At 43.7% G+C, this 24,948-nt stretch overlaps 2 protein-coding genes across 2 annotated transcripts in view; one reads left to right on the top strand and one right to left on the bottom strand.

Annotated features, from left to right (window-relative positions):
• The window catches only part of CALN1 (calneuron 1), a 460,082-nt gene that overhangs the window by 334,646 nt on the left and 100,488 nt on the right, over positions 1-24,948 (top strand). The window lies entirely within an intron of this gene.
• On the bottom strand, positions 22,242-23,200 carry LOC125127219 (cytochrome b-c1 complex subunit 7-like). The gene is given in 2 exon segments (XM_047779924.1): positions 22,242-22,505; positions 23,135-23,200. Coding segments are annotated over 2 exon segments (330 nt in total).

Raw genomic sequence — 24,948 nt, 5'->3', positions numbered from 1 at the left:
GATATGCATGTTCAAATCTTTTGCCCATTTTTTATTGTATTGACTATTTTCTTATGATTGAGTGTGAGTTTCCTACGACTTATGATTGGGAAGTTCTTTATATATTCTGCACACTTTTTTTTTTAATCTATTTATTTTGCAAGTATTTTATGCCAGATTATGGCTTTGTATTTCACTGTCTTAACAGGGTCTCTTAAAAAAGAAGTCTTCAGAGTTCCCATCATGGCTCAGTGGTTAACGAATCCAGCTAGGAACCATGAGGTTATGGGTTCGATCCCTGGCCTTGCTCGGTGTGTTAGGGATCCAGCGTTGCCATGGGCTATGGTGTAGGTTGCAGACTCGGCTTGGATCTGGCGCTGCTGTGGCTCTGGCTGTGGTGTAGGCAGGTGGCTACAGCTCCAATTAGACTCCTAGCCTGGGAAGCTCTATATGCCACAGGGGAAGCCCTAGAAAAGGCAAAAAGACCAAAAAAAAAAAAAAAGAAGAAGAAGAAGAAGAAGTCTTCAATTTTAGTGAAGTCCAATTTGGCATTTATTTTCATTTATGATTTATGTTTTATGTGTCCTATCTAAGAACTCTAAGAAGCTCAAGACCTCCTATATTTTCTTCTATATATTATTTTAGGTTTAGTATTTGGGTTGTCAGGAGTTCCCATTGTGGTTCAGTGGAAATGAATCTGACTAGCATCCATGAGGCAGGTTCTATCCCTGGCCTCATTCAGTGGGTTAAGGATCTGGCATTGCCCTGAGCTGTGGTGGAGGTCACAGATGCCTTTTGGATCTGGCATGGCTGTGGCAGTGGCTGTGGTGGAGGCCAGCAGCTGTAGCTCCGATTGGACCCCTAGCCTGGGGATCTACATATGCCATGGGAGTGGCCCTAAAAAGACCAAAAAAAAAAAAAATTGGGGTTGTCAATTTTAATATTTTGTTCTTTTTTCTAAACAGTGAACGAGATATTTTTCTAAACAGTTCTTAGTGAAAACCAATGACATCCTGTTAAAAAAATGTCCCAGAAATAATTTCTGTTGGGGAGGCTGAACCAAGGACATATCTCTCTGCTGTTCTGTTGTTCTGACATAATTCAGTGATGGATTAGAGTGTCTAGAGACAGGTTCTTGGGGGTTTTGAAACTTATGAAATTGCACATAGAATTACTCCAGTTGAATCATTGTGAAGAGAGGAACTATAATTTTCAAACAGAAGTTCCCTTCATGGCTCAGCGGAGACGAATCTGACTAGCATCCATGAGGATGCAGGTTCAATCCCTGGCCTCTCTCAGTGGGTCAGGGATCCGCTGTTGCCATGAGCTGTGGTGTAGGTCACAGACGCGGCTCAGATCTGACATTGCTGTAGCTGTGGTGTAGGCTGGCGGCTACGGCTCCAATTCGACCCCTGGCCTGGGAACCACTATATGCCGTAGGTGCAGCCTTAAAAAGACAAAAGACAAAAAAATTTTTTTTTTTTCAAACAGACTTTCAGAGAAGGCAATGAGCACTTACCCCCACCCCTGCCAGCCCAAATATTAAGAACCATTGACTAAAGCAGGAGTCCACAAACTTATAGCCCCCAGGCCACATCCAGCCTGCTACCTGTTTTGTTAATTTTGTTTTAGTGGACAACGTAGTCACACTCCTTTGATTGTTTACAGATGTGTTCTCATTATAACAGTAGAGTTAAGTAATTAGGACAGACACGCTACAGACCACAAAACGTAAATACCTACCATCCGACTCTTCACAGGGGAAGGAATGGATTGCAGATCTTCAGGATAACCTGAAAAAATAGAAATTGTCTCAATTTGCGTATATTGAATTTAAGGTTACACTCCCTGATGAATGAGCAGATGTATTATGTTGATGGTTATATGCAGAACTCCGTATCTTTTTTTTTTTTTTTTTTTTTTAAGGGCTGCACCCATGGCATGTGGAGTTTCCCAGGCTAGGGGTGGAATCGGAGCTACAGCTGGCAGCCTAAGCCACATCCATAGCAACACGAGATCCTAGCCATGTCTGTGACCTACAGCTTACAGCAATGCCAGATCCTTAACTCACTGAATGAGGCCGGGATCAAACCTGCATCCTCATGGATACTAGTCAGATTGATTTCCATTGAGCCACAACAGGAACGCCATAGAACTCCATATCTTAACAGTTAGAAGATCTAAGAAAAGCTACCCTCCTTTCCTCAAAAAGCAGAGATCTTCTAGGCTTGTAGATCTCAAGTTATCGAATTGCAAAATTATTTAGAGATCAATGGAGTGATCCGGGTATTCCATTTTTTTGGCCATGTCCACGGCATGCAGACCTTCCTAAGCCAGGGATCTAACCCGTGCCATAGCAGCGATCTGAGCCTCTGCAGTGACAATGCTGGATCCTTTACCTGCTGCACCACAAGGGAACCCCCTGGTGCTCCATTTTATGTCTCAGAACATGGCTGCAATAATTTTAAGTCGGGAAATACTACAAGTGGTCATTACTGTATACCTGGCTTTGAACTTTGAGCAGTGTGGCTTTTGGCTGCGATGGTGTTTGAAAAATGGGTCTCTAGGAAATGAGTGAGGTGATTTGCTACGTAGGAAATTAGCTCGAAGCCATTTAAATGCATTTCATGTTTGTTTGTTGTTGTAGTTTTGTAATTGCAGATCTGAAGCTCTTCTTTCTAAAATGAATTCCGTGTCTCTTAAAGCTACTGCTGAGTCATGATGGTAAAATCATGCTGCCTGCAAATGGGAGGAGGTTTTTAGTTTTCCTTTCTAGAAGGTTAGAGGAAAGGACACACACAAAGGATTGAGCTTTTCCAAAAGTAGTATCTAAGCAATTAACAGCACATTTTTAGAAAAATGTGAGCCAGAAGACATTTCTCTATTTCCCTGAATCCTCAAAAACTATTTCTGCCATCTCAGACTCTAGTAGCATTTTTAGGGTGCTGATTCAGAGTTCAACCCAAGTGGGTAAAACCATAGTATTCCTTACAGGTGTTTCCTTAGGGTGATAAAATACTGTGATGGTCAGTGTTGAAAGAACCATCCCTAAAGTCTGCCTCATTCAGAATATTGTCTGAGAAGCCCAGCCTTGTGATTTAGAAGAAAAGTACATTAATGGAAGATTCAATAAGTTGAATACACCTATACTTTGGGAAGGAATAAAGAGTTATACCTTTGCAGACATACAGAAACAGACTTGTGGTGGCCAAGGAGGAGGGGAGGGAGTGGGATGGACTGGGAGTTAGGGATTAGTAGCTATAAGCTATTATGTTTGGGATGCATGAGCAATGAGGTCCTGCTGTGTAGCACAGGGGAACTCTTTCTAATCTCTCGGGATAGACCATGATGAAAGATAATATAAGAAAAGGGGAGTTCCCGTCGTGGCGCAGTGGTTAACGAATCCGACTAGGAACCATGAGGTTGCGGGTTCGGTCCCTGCCCTTGCTCAGTGGGTTAAGGATCTGGCGTTGCTGTGAGCTGTGGTGTAGGTTGCAGACGCGGCTCGGATCCCGCCGCGTTGCTGTGGCTCTGGCGTAGGCCGGTGGCTACAGTTCTGATTCGACCCCTAGCCTGGGAACCTCCATATGCTGCGGGAGCGGCCCAAGAAATAGCAACAACAACAGCAACCAAAAAAAAAAAAGACAAAAGACAAAAAAAAAAAGAAAAAAAGAAAAGGTATGTATATGTATGACTGAGTCACTTTGCTGTACAGCAGAAATTGGCACAACATTGTAAATCGACTATAGAAAAAAAAAAGACTATAAACTCAGAGTTGTGCGTTCGACAATGGTATTAATGATGGCAAGGTAGAACTAGATAGGACCACCCCAGAAGCTGAGGGAAACACTTTTTTTTTTTTGGTACCTTCTGCTGTCTTCACCCATTTCACCCTCCTTTCCTTGCCTCTGGCCACCACCAAATCTGTTCTGTATATCTGTGAGTTTCAGTTTTCTTTCTTCGAGTCAGCGTAGTGAAATCACATGGTATTTGTCCTTATTTGATGGAAACACTTTTAAGTTGTCAAGGACTAGACCCTAAGCGCATCCACCTCTTTCTTGTTTACATCCTCAGTTCCTAGCTCAGTGCCTCTTGCACTGTAGGTAATGAACGAAGCAACAGGCTTCCTAGGGACCTTCTCACACAGGGCATGTAGGAGGAAGCTAATCACGGTCTGTTTGAGATACTGTGAGTTGGAAGTAGCGTGGGTGTCCATCCCTCATGGAATGGTTAAGTCCACATGTATATAACATGAAACACTTGCAACAATCCAGATGCACTTATATAGCCATGTGGATGAATTGCAAAAAATGGAGTCTTTAGTCAACAGGTATGAAACCCAGTAAGATTCGTATGCATTTATGTAGTGTTAAGTTCCTGGGCACTCAAAACATAAGTTGAGACAATGTATCAGAGAGGATATAAGATCATGGATTCTGGAGCCATACTTTTGGGGTCCAAATCCCAGGTCTGCTACTTACTGCTTATGTTAGGTGAGTTATCTAATTTCTTTGTGCCTCGGTTTTCTCCTTTGCTGAATGATGATATGTAATTGTGTTGTTATCCAGATTAGATGAGTGAAGGTATGTGAAGCATTTAGAACATATACTGTGTCCCTTAGGTGTTATCTATTGTAACTGTTATGACAAAGGAATATGAATAAAGACATGTACCAAATACATGAGCGTGTGTGACCAAGGGATGTGGAAAGGGAATAGGATTTGGAGATGAAGACGAGAGGAGGGAAAATAAAAAAGGGAAAAAGAAAGTTACTTAGAGCTTATTTGTGACCTTAATTTGCAACACTGGGAAGAGTCAACTTCCCAGGTTTCCCTGGTACCCGATATTCCAAAACTTAATATCAGTTTCAAGTCTTGGATCCCTGTGTGTAGATCTGCCCTCATTAGAGCATTCGAAAGCCAAACTTACGTCCTCATGCAAGAATTTATTGCACCTGAATCTTTCAAGGTTACTAGAAATTTGAGTAAGTGTTGAATTGATGCGATCTCTGCTGATGGCTGCTGATGTCACTTTTCCTTGTCACTTTGTTAACCTCATCAGGGTTGGCCTTTTTTTCCCTCTCCCTTGGCAATCCCTGACAGATCAGGCTTTGGAAGGGAGAGACTCACATTGGCTGTGGTAGAGATAAAACTGGTTTTAAATTTTCAGCCATTTATAGATAAGATGTAGAAGAGAAACCTTTCCTCCAGGCAACCAAGATGGAATTTGTGAAAAGTCATTGGATAATGAAAGGTTTCCAGTGGAATTTGAGAACTTTCTAGTCAATCGCACTCTTCTGAGTGTCTAATCAGACCAACTAAACAGGTTAAAATGAGGGGAAATTTCACTGTATAGTGCAAAATGTCCTTCCAAGGAGAACAAATAAAGAGAAAAAGAAAGAGCACAGAGGGACCGAATATGACTGGGGCTTGGTCAGCCATTCCTCAGCATGGAGCCATTCTTGATAGTAAAGTTTGTTGCAAGTAATTTGCTCCTACTACATCAATTTTTTGTGCGTATGTGAGTGGATTCAGCCTATTCCTGTAATAGTTTCCCCTCTGTCACTTGCATCTTGTATCCAAATTTCATGAGGAACAGAATGCACCCAGATACAAATGAGAAGGTGTTAATAGAAACTGTTTACACAGTGTAGGCAGATTAGTGGCAGAAACAAGAGGTTATGAGCCTCATACAGCTGGGAGATATTCCCATCCCACCAAGCGCTGAAGGGAAAGGGTTACTAGAACCCAGGTGGAGCTGGAAAATGTACCACCCGGTGGGAACCGGGGTACCCGAGGAACACAGCCACTGCCAGGGTAGCACAGTCATCTTAGAAGCGAGCAGAGGAGAAATACCCCAACCTACCCTTGTCTGCCATTGGCCTCACCCAACCGGAAGCTAAGTATCAAGGTCATGTAGGAGATGCAACCTGCAACCCACAAGGATCAGGTTCCCAGGGTTCAGGAAAGGGAGATGCAGAAAAAGGACTGAGGGAATGGCAGATGGAGAATTTCCAGCATACATTTTCATATTCCTTTTTTTTTTTTTTTTTAACAATGAGAGAGAGGGAATTTTGAGAATTTCATCTAACTGTACCCATGGGGATGGGGTACAAATGTGAACATAATCTACTAAGCGTTTTATGGCAGAAAAGAGATTGGGAATTACTGGTCTATGAGGCTGACTCCCAAGGTAGAAATATAGGTAGCATGTTCCTTAGATAAATCGCTTGTGCTCTCATTGAGCACAGCTAGATGCTATTTATAAATGCATTTGGAAGGCAAATTTCTATGAAGATTTCAATTTCTGTCTTTAGAAGAGAGGCCCCTAGGGGAGGTAAGCTCCATTTCTAATTTCTGGTCTGTCTTCTTTGCCATTGTACACCCAGAATCTAGCACAGTGCCTGGCACTGTGAATGAATTAATGGGAAGTTATCTTTGTGCACTTTCAATATTCTAGGCACGCATTCATTGGACCCACGTCCCACTCAGAGGTAATGACAATGACTTTGCCGATTATGTAAAATCCAATTAAAATAAATGACCTTGATATCATGATCAGATAGTGATATAGGCGTTGACACCTTCATGGTAAAGTGGAGGGATATAACTGTTAAGACACATCATGTACAGTTTGCCAAGGAATGAAAAGAAATAAGAACTGGAAGTAGAATCTTGTCTTATGAGCCACGCAGTTTGACCATGGCTCTCTGTTCTAATAGAGAAAGAGATGGGTGAGTTCTCATTGTGGTGCAGCGAAAATGAATCCCGCTAGCATCCACGAGGATGTGGGTTTGATCCCTGGCCTCACGCAGTGGGTCGGGTATCTGGCACTGCCATGAACTGCAGTGTAGGTCGCATACGTGGCTCGGATCTCACCTTGCTGTGGCTGTGGTATAGGCCGACAGCTGTAGCTCTGATTTGAACCCTAGCCTGGGAACCTCCATATGCTTCAGGTGCAGCCCTAGAAAGCAAAAAAAAAAAAAAAAGAGAGAGAGAGAGCGGGCGAGAGAGAGATTGAGTGGGGTGGCAAGCTTATCTTTCCTTAGCTGAAAATATTCACCACACGTATCCATCCCCTCCTCAAAAGTTGGAAATGTAAAAAGTCAAAAGCTTGAAATATATAAAGAGGTCCTTAATTCCAAGTGTCTTCTACATGTATAGTATTAAACCTCATTGGGAAAACTGGTATGCCTCTGACCTCCATGTGCTGGGAAAAGATTCTTAGTCACGTTGGTCATTTTGAGGATGCTACTAAAACCTGATTTAAATGGAGGGGGTGATAAATCATTCAGGTTTCTACTCTTCCTGACCTCTGATAATGCCACAGCTTCCAGTGGAGTGCTTTGCTGTAGGTCAAAGAGTCTGTGCTCATCTCTTATGACCAACAAGTACCCCAAAGCAGAGGCATCTTGACCCTGCAGGTCACCCATCATGGGGAAAGCTGATCAGAGAGGGCAGACAATGTGTAGGAGAGTGACCTGAGGGTCTAATCTCTGGGTTAGGGAAACGCTATGGGCAATGTCTGTTGTGAGGTTGCGTGGGAGATGCAGCCTGTCAAGGTGGGCAGTGATGGGGCAGGTGCTGTGGTGGGGGAGGAGCCACCCTTCTGCTGGGGCTTACAGATGAGCCAACACCAAATCTGACAGAAGGAGCTGTGGGATGCAGCTGCCTCCCTTGTGATCAATTCTAAAGTGTGAGCAAATGGGCCAGAGTGTGTCCTGCCCTTTCTTGGGGACCACAGACATGGGATTAGAGCATCCAGACTCTTGTTTTCCTGTAATTCAGAGAACTTTCCTGAGATGGATGGGAGGGTCAAGTCCCTCTGAGAAGAAGTCTTCTCTTCTCCCCAAAATGTATTACTCTGGGTGTCTCTGGGCCAAACAGTGAGGCCCCTGCCCAATGGGAAGACTAGCCACAGGGCCCCCCTGAGTTGTTTGCTGTGTCTCTATAGTGAGAAAAAGGAAGTGCAGGAAGCCAAGAGCCAAGCTCCTCCTGAGAGGGGAGCAGAGCAAACCAACAAGAAGCTCATTTCAGATGGTCCAGGATGAGAGGAGGACAAGAAACCCAGCTCCCAGACCACCAGTGTCCTCTTGGTGGACTGTCCTGTCTGCCACCATCCTCTGCTGGCCAGTGGCCCCCAGAACCAGTTGTGGATGGTATAAAGCAGAGGCGGAGTAAAGCTCCACCATTTAGCCAGAGGGCAGGAAGGGGGTCCCTGAGCACACACCGAGGGGACCTTGGCAAAGCAACCTAATGGACTTGTATGAACTTTTGGGCTCGCCCTCACGTGGCACAGGCATGGAGCCAACCCTGAACCAAAGCCTTTGAGAACAGATTCCCAGTGTAGACCATCACCCAAGCTCCAGACTGGGCAGTGGGTGGCACACACAGGACAGATTTAAGTAGCACTACAGAAGCTTTGCCAACTGAACCGATGTTGAAACCACAGAGGGTGGGTGAGAACCTGTGGCCTTGGTGTTAGGCAAACACCTTCAGGACCTTGGATGAGGCAGAGAGTTCTTAGACATGACAACAAAGGCACAACCTATCAAGGAAAGAAAGAAGAACGATCGATTAGACCTCATCCAAAATAAAAGCTCTTGCTCTACTAAAAGAATGAAAGGACAAACCGCAGAGTGAGAGACAATATCTACACCACACACCCAGCGAAGACTTGTATCATAATATAAAAAGGACCCATAACTCAGAAGTAAGTAAACAAGCAGCCCAATGCAAAAATTAGACAAAAGATTTGACCAGATGCTTCCCCAAAGAAAATATTTGGACGGCAGCTAAGCACATGAAAATATATCCAATGTCATTAGTCCTTAGGAATATTCGATGTGAAACTGCAGGACATACACCTGTTAGATTGACTAAGCAAAACAAAAAACAAAACAAAACAAAAAAACATAATAAACGAAGTGTTTGTGAGGATACAGAGCAACTGTACACAACTCTTACGCATCGATGATGGAAAGGCAAATTGGTGCAGCTGCTCTAGAAAACAGTTTGGCAGTTTCTTGCAAAGTTGAACATATGATCATCATAGGCCCCAACCACCCCACTGAGCTGAATTAAATACCTATGTGCACACAGAAGGTGTGACTTGTACATGAATGTTTATAGGTGCTTTTTTTTTAATTGCTGAAAACTGGGAATTACCTCCACATCTGTTAACTGGTAAACAGATAAACTATGGCACTTCCATATCATGGAATACAACTCAACAATAAAACGATGAATGAATTGTTGCAGGTGGCCAAGAAGCACGTGAAAGGATGTTCAACATCATTAATTATTAGAGAAATGCAAAACAAAATTAGAACGAGGTATCGCTTCACACCAGTCAGACTGGCCATCATCAAAAAGTCTACAAATAATACATGCTGAAGAGGGTGTGGAGAACAGGGAACGCTCCTGCACTGTTGGTGAGAATTTAAATTGGCACAGCCACTATGGAGAACAGTATGGAGGTTCCTTAAAAAACTAAAAACAGGAATCCCCTTGTGGCCTAGCAGTTAAGGATTTGGCCTTGTCATGCTGGGGAACTTTTATATGTCATAGGTGCAGCCAAAAAGAAAGAAAGAAAATTGGAGTTCCCATCCTGGCTCCGTGGTTTACAAATCCGACTAGGAACCATGAGGTTATGGGTTCGATCCCTGGCCTCGCTCAGTGGGTTAAGGATCCGGGATTGCCGTGAGCTGTGGTGTAGTTTGCAGACGTGGCTTGGATCCCGTGTTGCTGTGGTTGTGGTGTAGGCCAGCGGCTACAGCTCCGATTTGACCCCTAGCCTGGGAACCTCCATATGCCTCGAGTGTGGGCTCTAAAGACAAAAAAGACAAAAAAAAAAAAAACAAAGTTAAAATAGAACCACCATATGATCCAGCAATCCTACTCCTGGGGATACATCTGGAGAAATCCAAAATTCAAAAAGATGCATGCACTCCAATGTTTACTGCAGCACTATTTACAGTAGCCAAGTCATGCAAGCAACTTAAATGTCTGTCAACAGAGAAATGGATAAAGCTGATGTGGTACATGTATGCAACGGAATATTACTCAACCATATCAACACAAACACAGATCGGGTGTTGCCACAGCCGTGGCATAGGTGACAGCTCCAGCTCAGATTCAGTCCCTGGCCTGGGAACTTCCCTATTCTGGGGGGCAGCCCCCCCCCAAAAAAAAAGAGAGAGAGAGAGAGAAGAAGCAAATTGTAGTCATTCCCTGGAGTATTATATAGCAATGCAAGAAGACAGATACTGCAGGTTGTGCAAGGGGACAGTGATAGAACAACAGTCAGTGCCACCTCAGCAACCTTCCTGAACACCAAAGGTACCAGATTCTATTCAAAGAAAAATTCCCCAGTTTGAAAATGAAAACACTCCAGTTTTTTTTGTTTTTTCCCTTGTTCAAAAACCCACAACCACCAAAATCCCAGAATATCACCCAGCTCATTTCTGTCTAACTCACCTCCTGGACATTGCCTTCCCGTGTCTGAGGGCTCAAGCTACTTAATCCAAGACCCGTGATTTGCAAAGCTGAGGAAGGCATCTCAGGTTGGCCATGATCAGTACAGTGACAGTAGGCTCAGGGCTTTGCAAGGCAGAGAGAAGGACTGTCAAGTTTGGGGAGTCGTGCCTTTTGGGGTTTGTGTTTTTGAAGGGTGAACTCTTTCATTCCTGAGTTTTCTGCAGCAAGAGACTGTCTTCATTTTATTTTTTAGGCCTTTTTTTTTTTCAACTTTTTTTATGCCTTCATATCAGATCTCTTTATGTTTTTCTCTTTCCAGCATCCATAATGATAAATGCCACGCAGTCAAAAAAATATTAGGTTTAACCATGAATCAAAGAGTCCCAGTCCCACGCACCTCCTATCAACCTTCCCCCAAAAGAGTAAATCAAAATTCTTTCACAAAAAAATGGAAGAAGATTGTCAGTCTAAGCGGAGTGGCTGTTAGATTGCTCGCCCGGGTGTCCGAACCATGACTTTGGCTGAGATGAAAACAAGATGATTAATTTCAGAGTCTCTCTTGGTGTCTCATTTGACTTTCCCTGCTCTCCACCAATTCATAAAAGCTCCCGTGAAAGGAGATGAAAGGGGCCGACTCTTAAAAAATAAAATGTAAATGCTTCTGGCTTACTGTGTCTGCATTATAAGTTCCATCAAGACTTTGAATTGAAATAACACAGACGCGTAAAATTTTCAGACACCCGGTGTCTGCAGTCTGTGCCTTACGTGCTCCTCCCCCCGCAGTCACCCTGGCCGTCACAAAAAGGCTTCTTTTCCACTACTAACATGCCAGAGATACAGACTGATTGGACCACACTCTCTAGGTTGCAGGCTTTCAGCAAACCGCTGGCTCTGGGCATCACCAGGGACCACCAGGCTGCCAGACCGCATGGTTAACTTCGGTCTCCAGCCCCCAGGCCCTCCTGAAATATGTTATATTTTGACCTTCCTCCCAAGGGCAGTCATCCACCCACTTGGGATTAAGTAGATCATAGCAGGTCATGCTCGAATCTGTCTGCAGCCTGCCTGGCTCCCCTGAGTTCCAGAGCATCACAAGACCCTTAAGCCTGGATGCCCCAAACCCTTAGACCTGATAGATTCATGGTCTAATCATAAGGCGGGATAGATTTCCATAACCATCACCATAATCAGGATACAGGACAGTTCTCTCATTCCCCCAAATATTGTCCCTTGTTGTCACTTCCTCTCAGAGAGGGGTCCCTCCTATAGAAACTTATACCGTGGCCATCAGAACACTTACCATGTGATAGGGAAATTGCCCCTGTATTTATCAGGCTCTGTCATTAGCCTGCAGGCCCTGCTAACCATTGGACCCCCAATACCAAGCACAATGCCGAGCACACAAACAACACTCAGCATATAGTAATTTCTCGGGAGATTAGATTTACAGTTGTTCAAGACTCTTTTACACCTATCTGGGAAGAATTATGTGAATAAAATGTCACGACAGCAAGGAAAACACCTTAGAAAGGTAAAAGCACCATGAAAAAGAATATGTATTAAAAATAAAATAGACCAGAGTTCCCGTCATGACTCAGTGGTTAGTGAACCTGACTAGTATCCGTGAGGACGCGGGTTCGATCCCTGGCCTTGCTCAGTGGCTTAAGGATCCGGTGTTGCCGTGAGCTGTGGTGTAGGTCAAAGATGCGGCTTGCATCCCAAGTTGCTGTGGCTCTGGTGCAGGCCGGCAGCTACAGCTCCTAGCCTGGGAACCTCCATGTGCCATGGGTGTGGCCCTAAAAAAAGACAAAAAGACCATAAAAAGAGAAAAAAAAGAAATAGACCTTTCAGGAAAGCCTTGGTAATGTGTAAAGGAGAAAAAGAGGTAATTGCATCTTTCCCCTGTCAATGAGAGAGCCATTTTATTGGTCTAAAGTGATCGTTTAACCCTTTCAAAATAACACATGCATTTTCTTAACACACATGTGTGTTGATGGCATCTACTTAAACGGTGCAAGGCGCACAGCTGCGTGGAGAACACAGAGAAGAACAGAGCTGGGGGGATAATCCGTGGACACTGACAGGTCAAGGTAGAAAGTGTGGAGGACTGAGACACAGGAGAATTACAGAGGACATGCCACTAGAGGAATCAAAGACACTTTATGGAGGTGACCTGAGGGATGAGTAGAAGCTGGACGGGTCCTGATGAACTTTGAATATGAAAATGAGAAGGATGCGGAGGACACCGCCCCGCCCCCTGTCACTGCCACCACCAGTGCTGAGCTGACAAGAGCATATTGAGAACTTAGTTTCAGAAAGAAGAAACTAAGATTGTACAAGGAGGACCAGTCCAGAGCCTGGGGCAGCAGCAAGGATGCTCCTGCAACAGTCCAGAGAAGGACTGAGTGGGTCTCTTGTAAATACAGGGCAGGGGGTGATAGGCACAGACGTTGTAGAGGAAGAAGTGATTTCAGTTATCCGTGAGAGGCCACTGGGAGGGTGTTGAGGCATCAGGGGTGGAGCCAGGAATGTGAGGGCATGAGCAGGAGGGTGTCGTGGCTCAGGAGAGTGCTGCCAAGTTGCCTCTGATTTCTTCAATTTAGCAGTCACAGTCAACGCATCTAATTCAACAGATCAGTGACTTGATTGAGACACAAGGAGGAAGCTGTTGGAGAGGGAAGGCTGTTCATTTTTTCATGCTTCGGCAAGCAATTGTTTCCCTTCACCATGCCCTAGAAAGCAGACTCCGGTTCTGGGGTGGTCCTGCCCTGGTTCTCACTTTGCAATCAGCAGCTGCATCTGTTGGTTTGGGCAAGTGATTGATGGCTGAGTCAGCCTCCTGGGGCGGGGCTGGGGAGAGAAAGCCTGCACCGCCGTTTGACAGACTAGAGCACAGAAAAAGCCTAAGGAGGGAGAAGATCCAGTTGTTGAGGTCACTTGACTGCATTTCAAAGTCAAGTGCTTTGATTTCAAATGCTGGGTGAACCCAGCAGAAGAAGCCAGCGAGCCAAAGCGTCTGGCTCTTCTAGTTATTATCTGTGTGGTCTTAGTATGGAATGTGACACCTTCAAGTCCAAAGATCCTATTTTGAGATGCTGTAACAAGCCAAACCCCTCACTGAGTTCTTGCTCTCAGAAGCTGGAAAGCCTTGTTTCTGTTATTTACCTCTTCACTGAAGTAAAGTGTTTTCCCGAAACTACCTGGTGCTAGAGCTCTTTGATCACCTTCCAGGATGCCATCCGGAAAAGTGTGTTGTGTCTGAGGGGTGGCCACAGCAGTCACAATTCAATAGGGTCATTAAACCCTCAGCTATTACAGCCAACTATGTGCCAGGCAGGTTTCAGGCACAAGCAGTAAATGAACCAGAGAGCGAGACAGTTAATAAACAAAGAAATGCCATTTCCTGGAAAGTGTTTCTCCAAGGAGATGGAATGGCTGGGAACGGGTTGTGAGGTGGAGCCGGCTTTCTTAAGGACAGCAAGAATGGCATTTGGTGCAGAAGGAACAGCAAGTACGAAGCCCGAAGATGGGAACAACTTGGCATGTGCCCAGAACAAGACAGCTGGTCTGGCTAGACCACAGGGAGGTAGGCAGGTGGGCAGGGCCGATCGGAGGCCACCACACGGAGTTTGGATTTTATTCTTCCTGTGGTGGGAGGCTGCTGAGACACTAAACAGGTGTGTCCTAACTGGAGCCACAATTTCAAAGGCTGACGCTGGTGGCTTGTGAACCAGGGTGCGAGGGACACAGGGAGAGAGCAGGGAGTCGATACTTTGAGCAAGAAATAGTCTAGTTCCCGCCGTGGCCCAGTGGGTTAAGAACCCAACTGCATTGGTTTGGGTCACAGTGGAGGCACAGGTTAGATCCCGGACCTGGTGCAATGAGTTAAAGGACCCATTGTTTCTGCAGCTATGGTGGCGGTCGCAGCTATGTTGGCGGTCACAGCTTAGGCTTGGATTCAGTCCCTGGTCCAGGAACTTCCGTATGCGGCATGTAGGGCAAGAAGGAAAGAAAGAAAGAAGGAGAGGAGGGAGGAATAGAGGAAGGATTAGCTTGGAATATCAAAAAGCATGGTAGCAGGGGCCAGAGACAAAGATGCTATTCTCAACCCTTGTACATATCCATGTATCCATGTGTGACCTTGGACTAGACCACCCCACCTCTGGCTCAGTTTCCTCATTCATAAAGTGATGGCTTTAGAGCAGGTCACATCCAAAATATCTTGCCACTCGCCCAGGTCTGACCTGCGGGATGAAGCAAGTGTGAACAAATACCCCTAAGGAGCTCCCTGTCCAGACAGTCAGGGAACAGGCTCCTTCCTCTGAATGGCCATCATATGAGTGGCCACTCCTTCAGTGGGGGTCACACTGTAACAGTGACAAACTGGTCGCAGAGGAAACAAATTCCAAAGAGTCCAGAGGAGCCTGGGTTTGCTATGCCCTCGCGGATAGTCATGGCTCCCTTGTGTCATATGAGTGACTGAGCATCTTGAAGACGCATCAAGTCAGCTCTCATTTGTCATGTGCCCCACAGAGGAGCATCTGCTACCTGGCCAGGAGAGCAGATTACCAGGAATCCCTCCTCCCACCCAGAGCAGAGTCCATGCAGGAAAACAACCCCTTCTCTGCAGACACTCACAACCTCCCCTAGACCCACAGCCGAGCCACCGTAATTCCTCCCATTCCCCTTAGGTGCTCACTCAACGTGCCCCTTCCCGCCATGCTTTAGCACCTCATCATTTGTGAGACTGGAGGGCATATTATCCTCTGAACAAAGTCTGCAAGTCAGTTTCCCAGTGAATGTGTGATAGCCTCATCCTTTCCTCCTTGGAAAGGAAAAGAGAAAAAGCACATCCCATGCTTTTCTGAGAGATGGGTGTTTCATGAAGCTTCTTCATCTCTGCAGTTCACGATGCCCTTGGCCTTCCTCCCATCAGTACAGGTGCCTTGCTTGGGGACCAGATATCTGAAACTCATCTGCACATCTCCTCTTTCCTGCCTTCCTTCTAAACCTGGCCTAAACGGAGAGGAGGCAAGAATCCCATGGTTGGCCTAGAAGTTTCCTTGGAAGTGGGGTTACTTGAGCCCAGACCTGAGGATGGGCAGACTCAGAGGTATAGAGGACACAGAGGGTATTAGGTGCTTATGGCTACTGCAGTGGGTTCTAGAAACTGCATTGGGAAATACCAGCTTTAGTCTCTCTAAATATTGGGTCCTTAGAACAAGCAGTATTTCAACAGCAAGAGGTTGGTCATGTCCAAGTCACCAAAAGAGGTGAATCTGAATAGACAGGAGCCAGGTACACCTGCTGATTGTTCTGATCATAGCTGGTTTGTGGGAATAGTATTATAACAGCCTGATTTGTTTGGAGATTTTTTTGGGAAAAAAATGGCTACAGTACATTTTTTTTTAATGACTTTTTTTTTTAATGAACATTTTAAAAACCTTCAGAAATTCCAAAACAGGCTCAGGAAGATGGTATGGCAAGAGAGTGTTTGGGATTAAATTCCTAGTCTAGTTCTTATGGTAAAGTGGTGTAACTATATTGTAAATTGTAACTTAAAGCGAATTGCTTAACCCAATTTCTCAGTACAATTGCCTTGGTTCCTGGTGTGGTCCCATCCCCTGAGATCATGAACATAAAACCCCCCAGCATGGAGCTGGTGCATAACAGACACTCAGCAACCGGCAGGTATCATTTGTAACTGCCGCCACTCGCCCTCAGGTTTCAGATTATTGCAAAGAAGTTTCCTTGTCAGCACACACCTCACGGGATGCAAAACCAGGAGGCCTGGTTCTAGTGTGTTCAGATATTACCCCCAGGCCTCAAAGCCTATTTTTCATTGCAGGGAGACGACATAGAAAAAGCCTTGCAGCGCTTGTCTCACTCAGACAGGTGTGGAAAATCATGTGTTTGTATAAAAAGTTCTTGGAGCCCTCAAGATGCAAGATAATATATACATTCGAGCTACCTTTATCATCATGGCTATTTTTATGTGCATTGTTTTGTGTCGCTCAAGGTCTTTGGAAACAGGCAAAAATAGAAATGTGTGAAGATACCCTGATTTCCCTCCTTTGGAGGGACTTTTTTCTTGTGATGTATTCAGCTAATTAAAAGAAAATGAGCCCAGAGTTTACCATTTCCCCGGAGTCTGCTGTTTCCAGAGAGGCTTTTGGAAGCTGAGCTGCCAAAAGGATCTGCAAAGCTGGTGCTCAGGCTTCTGCCAGGGGCTGTCCCCAGAGCAGCCTTTGCCCTGTGCCTTTCTCCCCAGCAGAAGTCCGATGTGTGGAAACATCCTTTAGAAACCTGCCCTGGGCATGAGCTCTCGGAGCCCAGTCGGTCCGTGCCACCGGCCTTTCCATTCAGTGTGTCCTGCCTCGTCTCAGGTTCCCCTTGCTGGATTTCCACGTGGTCACCTCTAAGGGAAACCATTAGTGTTTTTCTCCCCGCTTTTTTCCAAGAACCCTGGGCGACAGGTACCAGATTGGTACCCAGTTTCTTCATGAACGTGGTTCAGAGATCAGAGGGAGGGTAGCCAGTGTTTGTAAACGCGACAGACCCTCGATGTGGGACTTAGGAAGGAACGGATTTATTTGTCATTCATTGTTAACCAATTAAACAGGAAGTCGCTTTTAAAAGAAGCAGACCCCGGGAGTTCCCGTCGTGGCGCAGTGGTTAACGAATCCGACTAGGAACCATGAGGTTGCGGGTTCGGTCCCTGGCCTTGCTCAGTGGGTTAAGGATCCGGCGTTGCCGTGAGCTGTGGTGTAGGTTGCAGACTCAGCTCGGATCCCGCGCTGCTGTGGCTCTGGTGTAGGCCGGTGGCTACAGCTCCGATTGGACCCCTAGCCTGGGAACCTCCATATGCCGCTGGAGCGGCCCAAGAAATAGCAAAAATAAATAAATAAATAAATAAATAAATAAATAAATAAATAAAGCAGACCCAACAGAAAAATTATTCATGAATGTGCTCAGCAGGCTTGTTCCACTCCATGGACATGCCACGTAAATAAGATTTCAGTTTAGACCACTGAGCATCTCCGCAGAAGGTGGTACTCCTTGGTGACTCAGGAACGGGGCTTGAACTCTTTCAGGGTTTGGGGGCTCTTAGGCTCAGAGCATTGAGTTCATTATTCTTACTCTTCAGTTAGGGCACATCATTACCATTGGCGCATGAAAGACCCTCCCCCTCCCTTGATGAATTTCATCATTTTTTCATCTGCATTTTCACTCTTTCATTTTATTCTACCTGCCTTAAAACTCTAAAAGTTTTCATCATTGACTTTGAAAATGATCCTTATTGATAACGTCAAGCGAATTTATCAAAGCCCTGTTCTAAGCACTTTTACATACTCTATCTTTTCTATTTGATTTTTTAAAAGAATAACTTTAATTTGCATGTGTACATCCTCAATGATAACAAATTAAGCAATGTAGAAAAAACAAAGAAGAACATAAAAATGATGCCATATCCTACGACTTCAGATAGAGCTACTGTTAACGTATTGGTGTGCTTTTTTCCAAACACATGCCTCTGTGCCTGTTCATATACACATATAAATACGTATGGATAATTTTATGAAATTTTGAATCATATTATACTTGATGTCTTGTGATTGCTGTTTTCTAAGATAGATACTATCGATATCTTTCTAGGTGAATACATTTAGATCTGTACCATTATTTTTAATAACTGCATCATGTTCCTTAATATTTGTTGCATGTCTGTACATATGCATATGTACATAAGCTATAATTTATTAACCAATCATCACTGAAGGACATTTAGCACTCTATCTTTTTTTTTTTTTTTTGCTATTTCTTGGGCCGCTCTGGCTGCATATGGAGGTTCCCAGGCTAGGGGTCCAATCGGAGCTGTAGCCACCGGCCTACGGCCTACGCCAGAGCCACAGCAACGCGCGATCCGAGCCGCATCTGCAACCTACACCACAGGTCACGGCAACGCCGGATCGTTAACCCGCTGAGCAAGGGCAGGGACCGAACCCGCAACCTCATGGTTCCTAGTCGGATTTGTTAACCACTGCGCCATGACGGGAATTCCTAGCGCTCTATCTTTTTTAATCCTCCCAACAACTCTATAAGTTCTTTTGCTGTTTCCTCTTAACAGATGAAGAAACTGAGGCCCAGAAATATCAAGTCACTTTCCAGTTTAGCGCATGGCAAGATTGAGAATTCACTCAGGCAACTTATGTAGGGAGCCTGAGTGCTAAGCACCTGCAGAAGTCTATCTACTATATATATATTTATATATATATATATTTTTTTTTACATTTATCTATTTATTTATTTTAAATGATTTTTATTTTTTCCATTACTGTTGGTTTACAGTGTTCTGTCCATTTTCTACTGCACAACAAAGTGACCCAGTCACACAAACATGTATACCTTCTTTTTCTCACATTACCCTCCATCATGCTCCATCACAAGTGACTAGATATAGTTTCCATCTATTGCTCATCTGTTCCAAACACAATAGTTTGCATCTATTAACCCCAATTCCCAGTCCATCTACTCCCTACTATATATTTTAAATATAGTGTGTTGTGTAGTGTATTTCTGCTTTAAAAATGTATGACTATTATACTGCCGTCAATCTACTATGTCAATTTTTTTTTCTTTCCACACTTTGTTTTGAAGGTCTAGACAGCTGCTAAATGTACAGGTTCACTGGTTGCCATAGAGCATTCCATCATACACATCCGTCTGGGTTTACTCTTTAATTTCTTTAGTGGTGGACACTAATCCCCAGACTTCGCTGACCATAAATTGTCCTCATACACGTCCCCTTATAGGTCTGGAATATCATGTGGAACAGGAGTGCTGGGCTGTAAAGTACATACTGCCTGTCAGATTGATTTCCGAAGCAGTGATGCCAACCTTCCCATCAGCCATGTAAAAGGTTCTCTCATCCCTAAATTCTCACCGACGTTTATCTGACTATTTGATTTTTATCCATTTGAGGATTGTCAAGTGGTGTACTGCTGTCGTGGTTGTTTGCATTTCTCTAATCACTCATGAAATCAAACATCCCTTCATAAGCTTGTGATTGTTTTACCTTCATGTGAAAGGTTTATTCATAATTCTTGCCCGTAGACTGGGTCTCCTGTCTTGCTCTGTTCTAGGTACTAACTATTTGTTGGTTTTAGAGATTTCAAATATGGCCCCTCAGTCTTTCCCCCTGTAAGTTATCTTTGTGGTGTCCTTTGTATTGTAAATTTCCCATATTGATGTAATTATGTCCACGGATTCTTCTTTTCCTGTTATATGAACTTTGGAGTCTTGTTTTAAAAATAATTCCTCTAGGAGTTCCCATCAGGGCACAGAGGAAACGAATCCGACTAGGAACCGTGAGGTTGCAGGTTTGATCCCTGGCCTCGCTCAGTGGGTTAAGGATCTGGTGTTGCTGTGGCTCTGGCGTAGGCTGGTGGCTACAGCTCCGATTCAACCCCTAGCCTGGGAATCTCCATATGCCGTGGGTGCGGCCCTAAAAAGCAAGAATAAAATAAAATAAAATAAAAATAATTCCTCTAGACCTCTGCTTCTGAGTATAACAGAGAAACTAAAATACATAGTAGGGTTTTTAAAATGCATAATTAAAAGCATGACAACAATAGTACGAAAAGGAAAGGAAGTAGATTGGGTTGAAGTGTTGTGAGGTCTTTGCGTTTCCTCAGAAGTTCTGAGTATACTAATTCAAGATCATCTTTCCAACTCAAGGATTTATATTTAAGCCCAACGATGTCCATAATGACATTAGCTTTAAATGGACTAAATATTCTCATGAAAGATAGAGATTTTCAGAGTTAAAAATAATCAAAACCCAACAGTATGCAACTTATAAAGGGCACACGTTAGATGTAAAGCTGCAGAGACATTGTAAATATAAAGGCATAAAAATATGCACCCAGCAAAGATGAACCAAAAGAAAAATGGTGTCGTTGGTTCTATCAGTATCGAAGTAGACTTTAAGGCAAGCACCAGAGACAAAAGGATCAATGCAAGAAGGAGAGTGGCGGTTCTAAATTTATATGCATCCTAATAGCGTGGCTTCACAATTCAGAAAATAAAGCTAACTGAGCTAAAAAAGAAATAGACAAATCCAGTTATATTTCTAAACTTTAACATACTTTTCAATAAGTGGTAGAACAAATAAGCAATTAATCAATGAGGATATAGAAGCTTTGAACCTCATGAATAACAAATTAATGACTTAATTGATGTATAAAAATACTATATCCAACAACTGCGGATTATACATTGTTTTTAAGTACATATGGAACATTTACCAGTATAGACCAGATGGTGGAATTTAAGGCAAGTTTCAAGAAATTTTCAAAAATGAAATAGTAAAGTATGTTCTCTGATCACAGTGGAATTAAACTAGAAAACAATAAATAAAAAGAGGAATTTAAAATCCCCAATATACTCCTAAATAAGCCACGAGTCAAAAAGAAACCACTATAGAATGTTAAGATATTTTGAACTGAATGAAAGTGAAAATATGGTATATCAAAATGTGTGAAATGCAGATATTTAAATGTCAGTTATTTCTTTTTCTGTGAACGGATACTTTGTATCTCCTCTATTGAAAATATATAAATCTGTCTTCTACCTGCAAATAGGATCTTATGAGTTTATAGGAGCTTTTTAAATTAGTGCTTTTAGTGTGATTTAAGCTACAACCTTTTTTTTCTGGCATGACAGTGGCTTTTGACTTTTTAAAGACAGAGCAAAAGTTTTTGTTAAAACATTTTGCATAATCAAATCTATAAATCTTTCCTTCATGACTTCTGGATTTTGTGTCATAGTTAGGAAATCCATTCCCCTCCATATTTTTCACACACACACACACACACACACACACTTTTTTTTTTGTCTTTTGTCCTTTTAGGGCCACACCTGAGGCATGTGGAGGTTCCCAGCCTAGGGGTTGTATCAGAGCTACAGCCGCTGGCCTACTCCAGAGCCACAGCAACACAAGATCTGAGCCACGTCTGCCACTACAGCACAGTTCACGGCAACGCCGGATCCTTAACCCACTGAGCGAGGCCAGGGATCAAACCCACAACCTCATGGTTCCTAGTCAGGTTCATTTCCGCTGAGCCACAATAGGAACTCCCATATATACATTTAAATATACATCCAATTGGACCTTATGCTAACATATGGCGTGAGATGTGGATTCCGTATTTTCCCTCTAGACGACAACGCTTTTACCTCCATTATTAATCTTCAACTGATGGACAAAAGTTTCTAGGATTTTGCCATCACAAGTTCTTTACAACAATTAACATCGTACCTTTGTCATTTATATATGTGTAAGTGCAACTGAGGGGTACTCTGTAGAGGTGGATTTGCTGGGTCCAAGGATATGTACCTTCATCATTTACACCCAGTGTTGCTGGTAAGAGGTATGACACCAGTACAGCCCTTGCTCCTGGGAAATCTCCAGGATAGGTTGAAGAAGGAAGCCAGCAATCTCTTTTGGATTTCCAGCAGCCAGAAGCCCATCCTTGGATCTCAGGGGTTTTTTTCCTAGAGGTGTGCTGGGCGCTGGGTGAGGTGACAGACTGTGGAGCCAGACCCCTGGATCTGCGTCCCAGTCCCATCTCCATCTCTTCTTTTTTTAAAAATTGTAACAGATATTTATTTAAAGTAATATATTTGTAGCCAGATCGGTCTGTTACACTGTACATTTTGGGTTTAACCAAGTTCGTAAAAATACTTTGACCACGGCTGCATCCGCAGATTTAGACGATACGATTATTTCTTTGCCCATGCTGCTCTCCCTTTTCTTTCCCAAATAACCTCTCTTGGATGTGGTTCAAGGTGGAATTTCTCTTCCTCGTAGTTTGTCCACTGCTCTTTAGGCAAGATCTGCAGTCTCATAGTCAGGTCCGATGCTCTCTTAATGCGAAACACTCTGTGATTATAAAGGTTCTCAGAAAGTCTTCTTGTGGCTTCTTTTATATCATCATCCTCATACATTTTTTAAAATTTTATTTATTATAGTTGATTTACAGTGTTCTGTCGATTTCTGCTGTACAACAAAGTGACCCAACCGTATATAGTCATACACACACACACACACACACACACATATATATATATACCTTCTTTTTCTCACATTTTCCTCCATCATGCTCCATCACAAGTGGCTAGGTATCCCTGTGCTATAAGCAAGATCTCATTGCTTATCCACTCCAAATGCAATAGTTTGCATCTATTAACCCCAAATTCCCAGTCCATCCCACGCCCTCCTCCCTCTTCTCGGCAACAACAAGTCTGTTCTCCAAGTCCATGACTTTGTTTCTTTTCTGTGGATAAGTTCATTTGTGCCATATTTTGAATTCCACATGTAAGTGATATCATATGGTATTTGTCTTTCTCTTTCTGCCTTACTTCACATAGTATGAGAATCTCTAGTTCTATCCATGTTGCTGCAAATGGCATTATTTTGTTCTTTTTTGTGGCTGAGTAGTATTTCATTGTATTTACGTACCACATCTTCTTAATCCATTCATCTATCAATGGACATTTAGGTTGTTTCCATGTCTTGACTCTTGTGAATAGTGCTGAAATCAACATCGGGGTGCAAGTATCTTTTTCATCCTCATGTATTGTTATCATCATGCATTAAGCTCAGTTTATTGAACCTGGTACCATTTTTGTATCTCCTCCAGCCACTTGCTTGATGCTGCAACCGTAGACCTGCTCTGCATTCTGACCCAAGACAGACTTGATCACGTCTGGGTAGTGTGACATGGGCAACTTACTGCCCTCTTCTGCCTCAATGCCCTTATCTATAAAATAGGAGGAATTATCATAACTGCTGTAACTACCATCTATAAAACACCAAGTGTATTAATCCTGTGGTCACTGCTGTATCCCTAGCACCACCTCTGGCACATGGCAGGCTCAGAATAAATCTTATCTATTACCTAATGCTGTTACTTCCTGACCTGCCTTGCCCTTGTCTATCAGCTGTGTAGCAAGAAGCTTCACATTTATACCTGCCTTTTACTCTGTCCTCTGATTCTTTGATTAGTACTTGGCTGAAAATCCTTTTTTTTTTTTCTTTTGTACCATTTTGCCTCCTTCCAACATTCCACTTGAGATTCATTTATTCACTTGTCCTGAAAACATTCAGTGCAAGTGTCTGACTGTCTCTTGCTCCTTTGAGCCTTGTGTCACCTCCTGCCATCCTGCCATGCCTCTCTCGACTCTCCGTGGATCTGTGCTCTGACTCCATCCTTAGAGTGCTCCTCCCCCATCCCTCACAGCCTCATCCATCCACCTGCCCCCCCCCCCCCGACACACACACACACATTGTGGCTGTCGTGCCCTGATAGGAAGTCCTTGGGAGCCCGATAAGAGACCCTGCTTTGATTCCTTCCCTTCTAATCAATGACCTCACTTCATTCATTCGTTCATTTCTTTACCAAACATTGATTGAGCATCTTCTGTATTCCAGGCACTGTTCCAAGCATTGAGAATATAGCAGCGAACAAGCGATAAACACTCTTTTTCTGGCCAGGGTAGGGACAGCTCCTTATCTCTATCCAGGAATTGTCCATACAGAATGAAGGTCCAGCATGCTTGGTGGAGGGGTAACAAGAAAGCCTGTTTGGCCCTTTGGCACCAGAAAATAATGCAACCCCCATCCCTATGATATTCCCTAATTTTATCTCTGGGGAACACTGCCCACTCATTGGCTACTGTACTTTTTCTCACTCTCTAAGCCTCAACTCAGATGTTGTCTAAAATGTCAGACCTTCCCCGACTCCCCAGGGGGAACCTCTCTGAGTGCTGCTTGCATCTGTGTTGAACAAATATGGACATGGATAAAAATAAGTGTGATTCTGAAAAAGGGCTTCCATGGGTGGAAGCATGGTCTCTGTTTTACCGGTGTAGTGGTTGGTGGGACCTGTTTTTTTTGTTTGTTTGTTTGTTTGTTTTTCTTGAAGAATAGCACAGAGGAAGTGTTACCAGAATCCGGGTTCTTGTTCACAGAGCTGAAGAATGAACTTCACGAATACACAGGCAGCAAGCAAGCCGAAGTCTTTATTATAGGAAAGTAAATAGCTCCCAGCATAGACTCAGAGTGGGAGGAAGAGTCCCCCCCCCCCCATCGTCCTATAGGGGTTTCTATCCCTTAAAGATGGGGGTACCAACGTGGGGTCCAGAAAGAAGTGGTTTTTTCCCATTGGCCTTGCCCAGTTACCTATAATCAGTCCTTGTCCAATAGGGGTCTTAGGGGTGGAAATGCCCCATAAGTTTTATGGTTTCTTTGCTCTTCTTTTCTTTAGACTGAGAGTTGCCATTCCTCTCATTCCTTTTCTATCAGCTGAGGAGTGGGTTAGAGATTAATGTCCATCTGGATGTAAAACAGATATAACCTCTGTAGTAAACAAAGGCAGTGGGGATGGAACCCTTAAGTCATGGGCGTTAATCAATGACCATATCAAAG

This window comes from Phacochoerus africanus, chromosome 5 (genome assembly GCF_016906955.1).
Source record: "Phacochoerus africanus isolate WHEZ1 chromosome 5, ROS_Pafr_v1, whole genome shotgun sequence".
In the NCBI taxonomy this organism is placed as follows: Eukaryota; Metazoa; Chordata; class Mammalia; order Artiodactyla; family Suidae; genus Phacochoerus; species Phacochoerus africanus.
The sequence above is the reverse complement of the archived record's forward strand: the minus strand, read 5'-3'. Positions and strand labels throughout refer to the sequence as shown.